General features: G+C 38.9%; 2 protein-coding genes across 13 annotated transcripts in view; one reads left to right on the forward strand and one right to left on the reverse strand.

The window, feature by feature from the left end:
- The window catches only part of CEP290 (centrosomal protein 290), a 49,919-nt gene extending 45,791 nt beyond the window's left edge, over positions 1-4,128 (reverse strand). For 6 of the 8 annotated variants that reach the window (XM_085570185.1, XM_077783551.2, XM_085570184.1 and 3 more), the window contains exons 1-5: positions 3,498-4,128; positions 1,412-1,468; positions 762-887; positions 546-623; positions 67-136 (exon numbers count right to left, since the gene is read on the reverse strand). In XM_085570185.1, the coding sequence (XP_085426311.1) occupies positions 67-136; positions 546-623; positions 762-863 (250 nt within the window). In that variant the 5' untranslated portion in view covers positions 864-887; positions 1,412-1,468; positions 3,498-4,128. Of the gene's footprint in view, positions 1-66; positions 137-545; positions 624-761; positions 888-1,411; positions 1,469-2,882; positions 3,094-3,175; positions 3,374-3,497 lie in introns of those variants that run through there. The other 2 variants (XM_077783550.2, XM_085570183.1) reach the window with 2 other exon arrangements.
- The window catches only part of TMTC3 (transmembrane O-mannosyltransferase targeting cadherins 3), a 29,106-nt gene continuing 18,285 nt past the window's right edge, over positions 3,841-14,661 (forward strand). The window contains exons 1-6 of one of the 5 annotated variants that reach the window (XM_085570190.1): positions 3,841-3,926; positions 4,487-4,532; positions 10,484-10,709; positions 10,868-10,964; positions 11,571-11,787; positions 12,841-13,059. In XM_085570190.1, coding sequence (XP_085426316.1) covers positions 11,599-11,787; positions 12,841-13,059 — 408 coding nt within the window. In that variant the 5' untranslated portion in view covers positions 3,841-3,926; positions 4,487-4,532; positions 10,484-10,709; positions 10,868-10,964; positions 11,571-11,598. Of the gene's footprint in view, positions 4,533-10,483; positions 10,710-10,867; positions 10,965-11,570; positions 11,788-12,840; positions 13,060-14,661 lie in introns of all 5 variants that reach the window. The other 4 variants (XM_085570189.1, XM_077783552.2, XM_085570187.1 and 1 more) reach the window with 4 other exon arrangements.

Here is a 14,661-nt window from a genome sequence, read left to right on the forward strand (position 1 = left end):
AAGAACAAAAACCTAAAATCACATTTTAAAAAATCTTTTAGGAACAGCATAAAAAAGCTTGCTTACCACATTTGGCTTGCTCCTCCCCAGCTTTTTCAACTTCTTCTAGAGCCAGTTCTACCTCTTGAGCTTTCATCTAAGAAGCATAGCAAGCAAAGAAGAAATATTTACTACTACCATAAATTAAAAGGTTGTTCCATAAACCTTATGTTTAGAACATATTTATTTTGATAAATTTATTTGCATTTTCCATCTATATAACTATGTTATTCCAACTCACTTCACTTCCCACTACTAAATTCCAACAGCTACACAAGAAGATACTCTGGTGCAAGCACACATTTGGCATATAAATTACCTTAGGAGTAAGCAGTATTTTCAGGAACAGGAGAAAAAGAGATGCTTCCATTTAAACAAAACAACAACCAAACAAAAAAATCCAAACCAAAACAGAAAAAACCCACAAAAACAAACAAACAAAAAATAAAAAAACCCACAAAACAAATGCATCTGCAGAATTGAAGAAAGTAAGCCTTAATACAAACCTTCAGTAGTGATTGAGTAATCTTAAAAAGATGCATCATTTTTTCTGGAGTTTCAGTTTTTAAGTCCTTCCCATCAACCTAACAAAAGAGACAAAAGTGGTTTTACACTAATATCAATGAAATACACAAAATAAATCTTTCATGCATGTGAAGGACCAGAAATGGTTTAGGGAAGAAGGTACAACAAAACCCTCAAGTTCCCTTCTTCTCAAGCACCTTGACCATGATATCCAGCAATCTGTCTGCTAGCTCCTCTTGATGAGGCAGAGTATCTGGATCAACTTTCATGAGCTTCCTCCAATCTAAAATAGGTGCCATATTGAAGGTATGACTTCTTTTTTCCTGGAACAAAGATTAAAATAACAGTTATCAGGTATTATCAGTGCAAACCAATTTTAGGTCAAATGATTTAATGGAGGCTGGCCACTGAACACACCAGATGACTTCTAATAACTGTAACACTGATCAACATTCTGTTCACATTTTGATCTATTGCAATCTAGGAGGCTATAATAAAAATAATTTTTCTTTATGTTAAGAATTACACCATCCGTACTCAATGAATTCTTAAAACTATTAGTGAAGATCAGGACACACATGAAACCTGTATGTTAACTTCAATATCCTTGTTTTCTTCCCTATATTTTAATTTGGTATTTTTATGCCAGTGAACAAACACAAGAATTGTTATCTCTAATATTTAAAACACAACACTTTCAGTTTGATACTGTGAGCACCAACTTCTTGACATTGTATTAAACATTTATTTTTGGTTAGAATACTTGAATTGACAAAGGACATTAATAAACCTGGAAACTGAGAAAAATCTCATCAGAAAGTGGTGTAAAGCTTTTTCTACTGCTTACCTACTGGTTGTTGTGGGCCACAGTGATTTCTCACATACCTGAAAGTCAATGCAGTATCTGAAAAAGGCAGAAGGGATAGGAAATCTTGGATTATTCTGTTCTTTGGAGCTGTCTCTAGACTTTCTGATCAATATTTCAAAAAGTAAATTCTGCCAAATTTAGAACAGAATATATTTAATCGACTTATTGCCCTAAATTATTACTATAGCACAAATGGTTAATAAAAATTAAGAAAGAAATAAAGCTAACTACAATAGTAAATGCAGTATTATTCAAAAAAACTAATGACACAGCAGGGGTATATATTTTATAGGAAAAAATCAAGCTCAATCAATAACTTCAGCAATGCTGTATACGGAACACAGCATTTTGATATCTGATCCAGCACACACCCTGTTCCTCATTCAGCAGTTTAAAGACTCAACAACTGAAACCTCCTTCATTAATAAAAGGCTGAAACTGATATTACTTTCCAAAACAAATATGTCTAAGTACTCCGAAAGAAGAGCTGTCACAGAAATACAACTGTACACTTAATGGAGGATAAAAAAAACCTTCATCCTTTCTGAGTATGTGAACTACTTGAAAGGTCCCCTATATTTACTAAATTTCTTCAATATTTGCTAATCATATAACATGTATTATATTCAACCCATGACTTCACAAGGATAACACCTTATATACATTATTGCTTTTCTGTTTTGTTGTAATGGCAAAGGATAATCCAAGGAGAATACTGGCACTTTGACTCATTCAGTTAACTGAATACTACTTGATTTCAGCAACATACTTGTCTAAGGATCAAAAGTCTTAAACACATTCATTTTTTCTTAAGTAATGAGATGTAAAATTTAGGATTTTTAAATGCTCAACAATCAAAACTATTCTGAAAGTAAACACACAAACTCACTACTGTTAATCCTTTCCTACCTTCCATCTCTTCATATATCTTTTCCCCTTAGCTTACAAAATAATGTCCTAAGAAAATATCAGTCCTAAAGTTTTATCCAGAAGGATAAAACATAATTGAATTGTACATAAACAACTGAATCCAACTTGGTGGGAGAGCAGCTACAGTAAAGTAGGGGGGCACAACCTATGCACAGATTATGTTCCACAGTATATACATAGTGTGAAAGAATTTATTTAAGTGAAAAGTTTTTCATCATTTTGCTCATCTGTTGTCATCAACTAAAACCCGTGATTTTAGTAAACAGATGATCCATGTGATGAAGCGCTGAGCTCATGGGTCTACAAAATGTGTGAAATAGATGGGGATTTGGTATTAGTTACCACAAGATTTTCTGGATTTATCCAGGGAATTAAGCACACATAAAACGGCCAGATAAAGTTCAGCAGACTCAGATGGAAAAGGAAGTCTGGAGGGTATGCTCAAGTACTACCAGAACAACAATGCCCTGGTCTGACTACAGGAAACCACGCGAGCCAAGCTCACATGGAAATATCTTACCATTGCAGTGAGATCAAGCACCACTGGGAAGAGCTGACCTTTTCCCACCAGGGTGTGTATAATGGGCAGCAGAGTCATGTGCACAGGACTTAACATCAAGAAGCACCACAGTGACGCGGGAGATGTGATCTGCTAACTCCGCATTTGTTTACACTGGGTATTCCAGTTTAAGCTGCTTTCGACTTTCAAACTGCATTTACCCGGAGTAGCTCTGCGAAGCACAAGATCTTAATTACAAAACCCCAATCAAGAGAGGACCTTCGCAGGTTCCCATTGTCTCCTGTTTGGCATACCCCAGACACAGGATACAGTGACAGCCCGGGATCCCTCCAGGATGCTGCTGAGACAGCTTTGTCCCCGTTTCATCGCAGCTCTACTGAACTAACAGTTTGCCTTATTCTGCACTCGCCCCCGCAGCGAGGCGCGCAGAGCAGCAGCCGCGGGCAGACGCGGCGGTCGCTCCAGCCGCGGGCTCCGCCGCCCGCGCCGCCCGGGGCCCGCAGGAGCGGAGAGCCCCGCCGCCCCCGGCCCGGGGCTCCCGGCGGAGCGCGGGCCGCTCGGGCTGCGGCAGCTTCGGTCTCCTTGCCCGGAGCACCCCCCGCCCCGTGGCCTCACCGCTCCCGGGGGATGACGGTGGCCGCTGCCAGGCGACGCCATCGGACTCTCCCGCAGATCCGGATACTCGTGGGCGCAGGGAAAGTCAGCGCTTCCGTGGCACCCACAGACAAGTCCCACGGCGCCAAGCGGGCTCTCCCGGTCCCGATGGGCAGCCAAGCGGGCAGGGCGCGATCCCCGCCGACAGCGCCGCTTCGCCGGGGCAACGGCCCCTAGCGCCGCCCCCGCCACCGGGCGGGGTCTACGGGACTACAGCTCCCGGCATGCGTCCGGGCTGACCGCACCGCCCGCCTTTTTCCCGACAGCCTCTAGGGGGCGGAGAGCGGCGCGGCGCGCGTGCGCCGTGTGCGGCGGCGGCGGCGCGCGCGGTGGGTGTCGGTTCCGGCGGCGGGGCCGCGGTCCCGGTCCCGGTGTTTGTCCCGGCCTCAGGTAGGGCGGGCACGGCCCCTGCGGCCCGCCACGGGCCTTGCCGGGGATGGGGGGAGGAAGGGAGGAAGGGAGGGTGGAGGGGTCCGGTGTAGCTGCTGCCCGCGGTGGTTTCGGTCCGCCGGCCGTGCCCGCCGTGCCGCGTCGCTGAGCACCCGCGCCTGCCGCGCTGCCGGGCGGCCCCGACCGCTGCCACGGCGCTTGAGCGGCGTCCGGGACCGCGCCCTGGCTCCGCTGCCCAGCCTGCCCTTTCCTTCCCTGCCTCGCCCCAAGCTGCGGGCAGCGTGTCGGTTCCTGCCCGGCCGGCGGCTGCCCGGGTGCGCCTGTGCTTTGGGGATACGGAGGGAACAGTGGGGGCCGGAAGGCACGGGAAAAATCACACCTATAAACTACTTGAATCCATTGGGTACTGTTAGCCAGCAAGTCTGAGTTTTGGTTGTGGTCTGATAACGGAGGAAGTTTGGGATCCTGTGTTTTAGTTAAATGGGTGTGAAGACATCTTTTCAAATAAAAACAGTACCATTGTAGGCGTGTTTATCTTTTTGCATTTGTTTTTTCAATAGCTGTGGAGAGCTGAAGTGGATTTGGGGTTTTTGTTTCTTTTTAATGGTAAGAGAAAGGTCCTTTTTTTTTCGTCCTTTTTTTGGATTAATAATTGTTTTCAGTTGTTTTGCTATCTCTTAATCCATGTTGATGTTTACTAGAGACTGACAAGATGCAAGATGCCTTGCGCTCCTTATAGTTATGCAGTTGTTCCAGTCACAGCACAACTCCAAAGACTTCCATATCTCAGCTAGGGGTTGGATAATTATAGTTCTGTATTAGGTACAGAAAGCAAACTGTATACTTAGGGAAGGGAAGAAGACTGGGTATATTTAATGAATGGGTAATGTTACTAAAAATTAAAAAATTATAAAATTAATTATGATTAAGTGTAAAACAATGATTTCTTAGTAGCAGGGAATTTTATAGGTATAGGAAGTGACACAGAAAATAATGTCACCTTAGTCACAAACTAAGCCTTCAGGAAAGGAATATTTCTGTGGTAGAGAAAATATTCCATTGATGCTAGAATGCTTCTGTATAGGAGGTTTTTTTTTTAAATCATCATCATCATAACCAGCTGTTAATGCCAGTGTAGCTATTTAATGTACTTTATTTAATATGCATCAGCATTTTTGAGTGTTCTGTTGCAGAATCAGCAGAGAGCATGTTATTACATTTACTGGTAGTGAAACCATATCTGGGTTTCAATTGTGTAGTGCAGCTAGTAAAGACCATTGGTGCAGAAGTAAAAGGTATTTGGATTTGAAGCTGGCATGGGAACTCCAAAAGTTAAAAAACAGTAAAAGGAATTGAAGTATTAATGCCAAATGAAAATGAAAATATTCAAAATACAGCATGGCATGGACCAAGTAAATTAGTTTTTCTTATGTTTTGCACCACTTCATATGATGAACTTTGTGTAAGTGAATCTTCTTTTAGTGGGATTAGATACTTACAGTTCTGGAGCCAATAAATAAATTCAACTGCACAGTGAGCGGTTTGACCTACTCTGTTAGAAGAGTTAGGCATACTTGTTAAATCACAGCTTTGATAACAGTGTGCCCTTGCAAAGACCTAACAGAAAAACCTCACCCTGAAAAGCCTAATGGAATGTTATTTAAAGTGCGGAAGGAATCGTATACAGACCCAGCCTAAGTAAGGACAGAGTAGCAGAGTCTAAAGGCTGTGTTCTCAGTTTATACCTCACATGTAGCTTTTGTTCATTTATTCTTTGGAGTAAACAAGCAAGCTTCTGCTGTTGCATTTCTGGAACACTAAGAGTGATAAGTGTTATTTTAGAGACACTTTTTGTATCAGTAAGGCCACAAAAGATGTTTTATGTAGTCACTAAACAGACTGGGTATTATTTTGCTACTGTTTAACATTGAAATGTGAGATTCTGTTACTAATTTAAGTTTCTAAGTCTTCAAGTACAAGCAAGACCTGTGTGGTTTATATTTGCAGTGGCATGTACCAGTTACATTGAACAAATTGAAGATAAACCACCAGCTAAATCAGTATCTTTGTCTCACCCATTTTAAACTGTGTTACATTTTGGTCCTTGTTTCATCAGAGTAACCTAAGATGTCACAAGTGTTAGTCCAGCCGCCAGGTGGCCAGCAAGTTCTTTTCCAGTGGGAGATCTTTCATCTGGCTTGCAACACGTGTTCTGACTTTGTATCAGAACTTCCAGTGCTCTTCTCATTAATCCTTCAGAACCATGTGAAGAGAAGGCTGGAGGCCATTAGCTTCCTATATAGTGAAGAGCATTTCCTAGTAGTCCCATGCCTCTTGATCTGGTAGTGAAAACCTTGCAGAAGGTTTTCACAATAAAACTTTTCTTGTTATATTTATCCTGGTTTAGGATTTCAGCAAGATAAAAAGGAAATTCAGGCATGTTTTGTATTATTTCTCCTTTCATATTTCCAAATACTTCTTGTTTTCTAGATGAGATTCAAGCCCAATCTCAGCTGTGCATCTAAGTTGCTTCATATTGGAGTTGTGTCTTGGAAGTGGCAAAAATAAGCAAAGGCTAGCAAGTAGGAAATAAAAATATCATTTTAATTCAGCTTCTGAGGCTCTGCTAATATCCTAATTTGTAAGTGACTGCACCAGCAGTTTGTATATATCTCTGCTGATGTTCAGCTACCAGCTCTTAGATGAACTAGTTGCTCACCTGTTTAAAAATAGTTGTTCACCTATTTAAAAATAAAAGTAACCCTAGGAGTGGTTTTAACAGCTTTTAACTTTATCACCTTTGATAATTTGAAGGTTTTTTGCGTGAACTGTAAATAATGTTCTAAGCAGTTCAGAACCTTCAGTGATTAATAAAGTTTGTGTCTAGTAAATAAATATCCAGTATTGCCTCATTATTCTTTAGTAAATTGGCTTAGCACATTGTTAATGCCTTTCAATCCATGCAAGTGCCATTACTCAATAGAAGAAACAAATTTAAATGTATGTTTGTGTTTTCTTATCTTCTAAAAGTGCTTTGACTATTTTGGTGGTTGTTACTTTGTTTTTTCTCGGTGCTTTTTTTCAGTTTTGTGAGACTCTTACGTTTACTCTTGTCTGTTATTCTTGAAGACTGCGTGAAGTATTAGATTGATCTCAAGAAGCTGGAACAGGAAAACTATGTACTTTATGAGCCAAATGGACTTGAGAGTTCTGGTTCTATTTTGTCCTTTCCATTTAATGTCTCTGTACAAATGTGAAAATGGTGCAGTGCAAAGTGCAGATTTCTGTGCCAAACACCCTCAGAAATTTAGTCCAATGATAGGCTGTTTTGCAGCCTGGGTATTCTTTCTTTTGCAGTTGGCTCTGATGACTACAGTGCATTTTCTGACTATCAAGGTTTACCTTGCTGTTCATTGTTTTCAGCTGTATATTCTTCATGATGGTCAGATATTGTTGTAAATTAAAGTATCCAATAGAAGTCTTTGTAATATAGTACGTCTGTCCTGATTTCATCCAGTCTGTGGCTGTGCACTAGACCAAAAGCTGGCAGTCATACCCAAGGGGTGGTTAAGGTATCTGAGGGGCAGTCTTAGAAGCTGTCAAAGTAGTAGGTAGGTGAGATGAAAAAATAACCTGAGGGATGTTCAGTCTGTTTGCATGTTTAGGACTAGGCAGTGATGTGGAACAAGGGCAGTTCACCCTTGCAGCAAGTCTGTTTTAACAAAGAAGTTGTTAAGCAACATTTTGCAGGTGTTTATCAAATACATCCATCACTGGATGTGAAGATCTGGCACTTGCAAGACCATACTTGGGTTGATCAGCATGTCACTTGGGTAAGAAGGAGAATTATTTCCACTCACGTGAGCAGCCCAGTCATATCAAGGCTTCAGCAGCCTCTTGCACGTCTGTGATTTGCAAGGATCTCAGTCTTATATACTCCTTACATGGCTTCTTACTTTCCAACATCAAACTGATAATAGATTGGTTGGTGTGAAAGCAATTTTGGTTGCCAAGAAGCAGTTGCTGTTTTCCACTGAGTTTAATGGCAGTCATACTTTCGCCTGGCTTACCAAGTACAGATGATCTTTTATAAACCTCTGCTTTAGTTTTGCATTCTCGACATGTTGGTGATCATTGCAGGTTTGGAGCTTGGAGTGTGAAGGTGGACCCAGCTACAGTAGCAGATAGGAGGTGGTAGTTCTGATGGCAAGACTTGCTCAAAATCTGCATTGTTATGCTAACATAAAGGAATGCAATTTTTTTATTCCATATTTATGCTTTAAGTCAGCAAAAGCATTAAAAGTACCCTGTAATCAAAGCAGGTGGAAAAAAGTAATTTTCGTAACTCTGTGTATCATTATGGTACATTTCAAGAAAATAAGACCTTAGAATGCCAGAATGCAAGTCAGAAGTAGTAAAGTACCTGTGCTGCAATTTTGTGCAATCTACAAGTTCTACATGGCCTTACATTTTCCATTTTTCTCTTTGTGCTTAGTCTGGAAGCAGAGTGATTGAATATGGGGGCTTTAACAGATTTCCATTATGCCTCTTGCTTTTTAAGACCTAGTGCTTTAGCACACAAATAAAATTTGAGAGTGGTGTGGTGTGATGCTTTAGAGGTTACCAAGTTTGGTACAATTCAAGCAGTATGTTTGGTGACTTGCTGCTAAAACCAGGACAGTGCATTTTGTTGCATATAATTATTGCTTACAGTAAATTTAGTAAAACTTTTCAGGATTGCCTGGAGTGTCTGTGGCTCAAATACTTGTCTTGAAAGACCAAAGTATAGCCATGTATTTGCATGTAGTAGTAATTGTATCTGTGATTGAAATGTGCATGTAAAAGAGAAAGTGAATTGCAATAAAATCTTTCAGTGTTAAATGTGGGTCTTTTCTGGAGTTCTCTGATGGTGGGCTAGCCACTAAAACATGAACTTTGGATTTATAGAATACCTGAATTTTTTTTATGCTTAAGAGTTCCCTTTCATTCAAATTACAATAGTATTTTCCCTATAGCTGGCATGTAGGTGAGTGGAGCTCGGTCAGGGAGCAGCATGGTCAATAGTGGTGTAGAGTGTGGAGTTCTGAGTGGAAGGAATACTAGAAATTCAGAGCAAAATGAAAGGCATGTGAAGGCATCAGAATCACTTGGGATTAAGGGATAAGTATAGTAGATGTTTTGACCTACTTTTTCACCTGTGCAAAAGTGAAAATCTTGGAAAAAACTTGTAAAAGTTGAAAGAGTTAATAATTAAGGCTGGTTAAGCTTTTCATTCTGATAAGAGGCAATACTTAGGAAACAATTTTGGGTTTTTGTTACTTGTTACTTACTACAGTAGCTGTTTCTGAATAAGTGTTGTTAAAGAAGTCACCTAAACCCTACTCATCTAACAAAGCCTTTTCTTAAAGGTTGAATTTAAACAAATCTTAGAGTTGGTTCTGTGTTGTAATATTAGTATGTCACAGTATTTAAAATAATAAAGGCTTGTATATTGGAAAATCCTGACATGTTTCTTGTAGGTCCTTTTCAGATATCACTGCTTCTCAGTAGAAGTAGTTAACTTCAAGTAAGTGGACTCTTCAGAAACTGTTGCAAAAAATGAATTTCAAGTTATGGCAGGGTAGAAGCATATGTTTCATATCCACCTTCTTTGACGGGGGAACTAAAAAGTGCTGAGCTCAAGTGCAAAAGTGTATTCCTGTAGCATGCTTTGTTTGATTTCTCTGGCTGCCAAGAAGACCATAGATATGTTCAGTTATAAACTTATCTTAGTGTTTTAAAGTACTCGGATTGAGCCCATGGCCCATGAGCCCGGAGGACTGGAACTAGATGATCTTTAAGGTCCCTTCCAGCCCAAACCACTGTATGATTCTATGAAAAAGGTGTAGCAACATCCTTCAACATTGTGGTGGCTTATTTTACTTATTTTTTTAAAGCTGTGATGGCAGCTTTAAAAAAAGGCTTTCTTTGTTGAAGTAACATCAATAGCCAGTGCTCCAAGTACTACAAAAGCCCTTAATTGCCATTATGTGAGGAACACCAAATGGTGATTTCTTTGAAATTATATGTGTCCTGGTTTTCAGTTTAGCTGCATCTGTATCTTGTTGCATGTGTATTCCTTCCTGTACCTACTGCACCACTAGGTGGTGGTGAGTGATTGTGAGCTCTCAGGTCCACACTGCAAACTACAAACAAGATCACCTATCTAGATCTCTGTGGCCTGTGTTAAGACTTCAATAAGCATTTGGACAACACTCGGGCACATTGTGTGATTCTTGGGGGTGTCCTGCTCAGGGCCAGAAGTTGGACTCAGTGGTCCTTGTGAGTCCCTTCTAGTTCAGCATGTTTTATGATAAATCTGAATGCAATTTTTAAAAAGCCCCAAAGGAAAAAAAAAAATCACCAGGATTTCAGGGTTTAGTACAATAAAGCAGACTGTAGCTTTCAAATAGCTCATCAGCTTTGATGTATGAACTGTGTAAACATAAGGCTGCAGTTATTATGTATTCATGGATCCACATTATCTGGCTAATATTAACTGTTCTTTGTCCTTACAGGTGCTCCCCCTCTACATTTTGGGGGAAAATACTCTTGTTCAGTCATGTCCATTTTTTCAAAATGAAGTTATTGTTCAACTGTCTGTAGCCTTTCAGTATCTTCGATCCTAGCAGTTGGCTGTGGTCTTTGCAGAGTCAACCAGTGGTCAAAAGAAATGCCTTTGACCTGTAGTCACCTTCTTATTCTTCCGAGGCACAACAGTATTTTTGAGCAACCCAATACAAAGTAATTTCACCTTTTGATCAGTTCACCCTTATAATATTATGTAAATCATCATAAAACTGCTGATTAATAATTTCTAGGGCTTAGAAAGTTAAGCAAGATGAGAAAAAATGATATGAGATAAAGCTAATTTTGGGTTTTATGCATGCTACTTTTTTTAGACAGTAGTCTCATGAACAGTCAGTGACATCAGAGCAACTGGCAGTTGAGGGAAAACTAATACAAAGAATGCAAGTGAGCCTAGTGTGACCTTCAATGGTAAGTTTAACTTTTTATTATTATTATTATTATTATTATTATTAATGTCCTTTACCTGTCCTTGAACCCCCTGTATGAAGTTCTACAAGTTTCCTGTTTGTTCATCAGAATGTTTAAAGTTTTAGTTTTAATTGATTTTGAAATATTTTGAGAAACACTTTTAGACCTAAACCCCATAAATAATTGACACAGTATCTGCCTCTATACTAACTTAGAATTTTGTGTATGTTAAAACTGTCAGAATTCCAGAGAACTTATTTTTCATAGTTTATCAGTTTGCATCATTCTCCTGAACTGCACAGCTGTCTGCTGAAAACTACATCACAATTTATTATCAATGCTTTTTTTTCCTTTTCCCCCAAATAAAACATGAAAAGTAGCAGTGTATCCACTTTTTGTAAGGCTTTCTAAGGGTAAGATATGTTAATGGGAGTATTTAATTTAAACACTAAACCATGTTACATGTAGGACTTGAAGAAACCTTCCTATCTTACTGACTGTTATGTATGGAGTGTCATTAACTTCTAAAGTATTTGATGTCTTAATTTGGCTTCCTAACTTGATAAATAAAGTAAAACTACTCAAGTTTCTCTACGTATATTTCAGGTTTTATCTATGAAACCTCCTTGAGAAGATGGCTGACGTAAGCCTGAAGGAAGCAGCACTAATAGTTGGTGTGGTGGCAGCCTGCTACTGGAACAGTCTCTTTTGTGGGTTTGTTTTTGATGATGTTTCAGCGATTTTGGACAATAAAGATTTGCATCCTTCTACTCCATTAAGAAATCTGTTTCAGAATGATTTCTGGGGCACTCCAATGTCTGAGGTAAATGGTTTGTAAAAAACTTTGAAACATTTAGGAAATTGAAAAAAACCTTGCAGAGTGTTTTTGCACTTCTTTTTCATAGTGTGGTTTTAACAGCATAGCTTGGATTTGATGGAATTTGATGATGTTAGTGTTGTGTACAATAGTACCAGGAAGATATAGCTTATATTTGTTCCCTTTGCTCAATAAAATAGCTTTGTTTTCATAATGAAGTTGTACTGACAGCTGCATTGATGTTATTTCCTATGTAATCACAATATCAAAATTGAACAGCAACTCTCACCAATTTTTCTCCTGCAAAAGTTAGATATTGATATACAAGGGCATTTATTTCTAAATGCAACCTGGAAGGAAAGATAACACTTAAACAACAAAGCTTGGAATTAGGATATTGAATCCTTTAAATGTATTTAAGTATATCTATATATATGTAGATATATATTAATTCAGAGTTACTGATTTGTAGCCCAGATAGAGTAGCTATGTATTATCTGAAAAGCAGCATTGGTGTTGAAGCTCTTGATAAACATTGTTAAATGGCAATAGCTAAAGGATTGTCATACAGTTTTAAAAGTCACACATGGTGTTATTGCTGAGCAAATGAATAAAAATTCACTCCCATTCATGCATTTTCTGCTTATCAAGGCATTCCACTTTATAATCTTATGTTCATAACCTACAGGGTTAGTTCCATGTGATATACTACTTGTTCGCTCTGCAAATAGACACTGATACATAATTAACCAAAGCTTCTAGATGACATTTAGTTCTGTATTCACTGAGGGTTGAGTAGGTTCCTAAATTCCCCCAGTGAATTTCAAATAGTACTTTTTAACATGATTTTACTGAAAAAAAATCCTTAACCATATCCAATGGAAAAAAGCCTTTTTTTTTTTTTTTTTTTGTTGGGCTACTACTTTTCATGTCTTTGTTTTGAAGGTAGATTCATGACAGTAGAAGGGGATTCAGGTATGGATAGGTGTTTAGAAAGGTATTTTGGAGTGAAAGTCATTTTGTAAGTTAGTGGTGACTGATTTTTTTGTTTTCTTTCAGGAGAGGAGTCATAAATCTTATCGTCCCCTTACAGTTCTAACGTTTCGCTTAAACTACTTGTTCAGCGAGTTAAATGCAGTTTCTTACCACTTTCTAAATCTGGTCTTTCATGTGGTGGTTTGCATTGTCTTCCTCAAAGTCTGTAAGCTCTTCCTGGACAACAGGAGCAGTGTCATTGCATCCTTGCTCTTTGCAGTGCACCCAATACATACTGAAGCGGTAGGTGCAGCTGTGATGTGCCTAATTTGTTTGAGCTGTGTTAATTAGACTCAAATTTCATGTTTTTTATATCTGTTTATATATATATATGTATGTAAAACCAGAAATTATTTGTGCTTACTCTTCCCTTTTCAGTGAGTGAAGTGGCAAATTTCCATGCTCAAGAGGTTTTTTTATATTACATGCAGCTACCGGAAAATAAGAAACATGAATTTAGGGACTAAATAATTTAGACCTCTGCTATATACGTTGGCTTTTATGACTTTACCTAGACATTTGTGTACAGTATCCTATTTTGCAAATACTATGAATGCCTTCTAATGCATTTCCAGAATCCCTTGTGGCTAATCACCATGTCTTTGTCTACTTTCTTTTATGTCAAAGTGTCTGTCCCAGTGGGACTTTCTCTAGGATTGTCATTGCTATGCTATAGCCAGCTTAGGCCCCATTCTGTTTGAACCTTCCACTTTAACATATAGCATATAAGGAAGAAAAAATACATTTCTCTTCTTTCTTTGATTCTGAAGGAATTCTTCACTGCTATTTAAAAAAAAAAAAAACCAAGAAGCTTTATTTGTACAAATTTTCTGATTATATACTTTTTAAGGGCCAACCAGGCTTGCAATGTTGTGGAGGAAATTAAGTCTTGTGATCACCATTCATAACATTTCTTTCTGCCAGAAAATCTGATAAAGCAAATTTGTGGCATTTTCTGTTGTTATTTCTGCTCCCCTTCAATTTGCTTTCCTGGATATCAATACACAGGTGTTGCAAAGCCCTGTCTCTTTTTCTTTATAGTATTAGCTTATTTTCAGAAAACTGAAAATATTTGAATCTTTTACTGCTTTGGAGGTGATACCGCTTTATTAAGTGGAGAGAGTTTTTTTGGGTGGAGAAGGGGGGAGTAGAGTGTTTTGTAATAAAAAGGGGTTTGCTCTTACTTTGTTTTAATTTTTTTGTTCCTGATTTTTTGGGTAAAGAGTTTCCATCTATCTCTTATATACCTATCTCTTATATACTAATAGTACCGATCCCTTTAAGCAATAATTAAGAAGCCTGCATCCATGTATTTTGAGCAAATTTTACAGGAATTGAGTTGATAAAGTTGTCTCATATTTAAGCTACAAATACATGGTTGCTAGAAGTTAAGGGGATGTTTAAAATGAGGAAGTTAAGCATCTAAAAATTTCTGCTTACTCAAAAGCACAAACTCCTATAAAAACTTGAGCAAAATTCTTTACTTCATTTGGTTTCTGGTTCTTTGAAAAAACATGCTTTAAATTGCAAATTTGGCTTTGCCTCTTTTTAGTCAATGTGAAAGGATCTTCGCAGCAGTATTAGCAAGTTGCCAGTGGCTTAGGTTAGTGGCTCACAGGTTAGATAAACCATTGTAATTTTATCACTTTCATTCCAAATTTCAGTGATTCTTTATTATGCCTGAACTTTCAGATTCTGCCTGAAATATCAAGTAGCACAGATGCTTTTAGTACTGTGCATCAGAGTTAGCACAAGGTACCGTGCAAACCCTAGAGCGCGCTGTGTAGCAGAAGCTAATCGTGTAAGGCCTTGTCGCGGAGCTCGCAGCCGTAGGGCAGAGGGAGT

Source organism: Lonchura striata, chromosome 1A (genome assembly GCF_050655825.1).
Source record: "Lonchura striata isolate lonStrDom1 chromosome 1A, ASM5065582v1, whole genome shotgun sequence".
Classification (NCBI taxonomy): domain Eukaryota; kingdom Metazoa; phylum Chordata; class Aves; order Passeriformes; family Estrildidae; genus Lonchura; species Lonchura striata.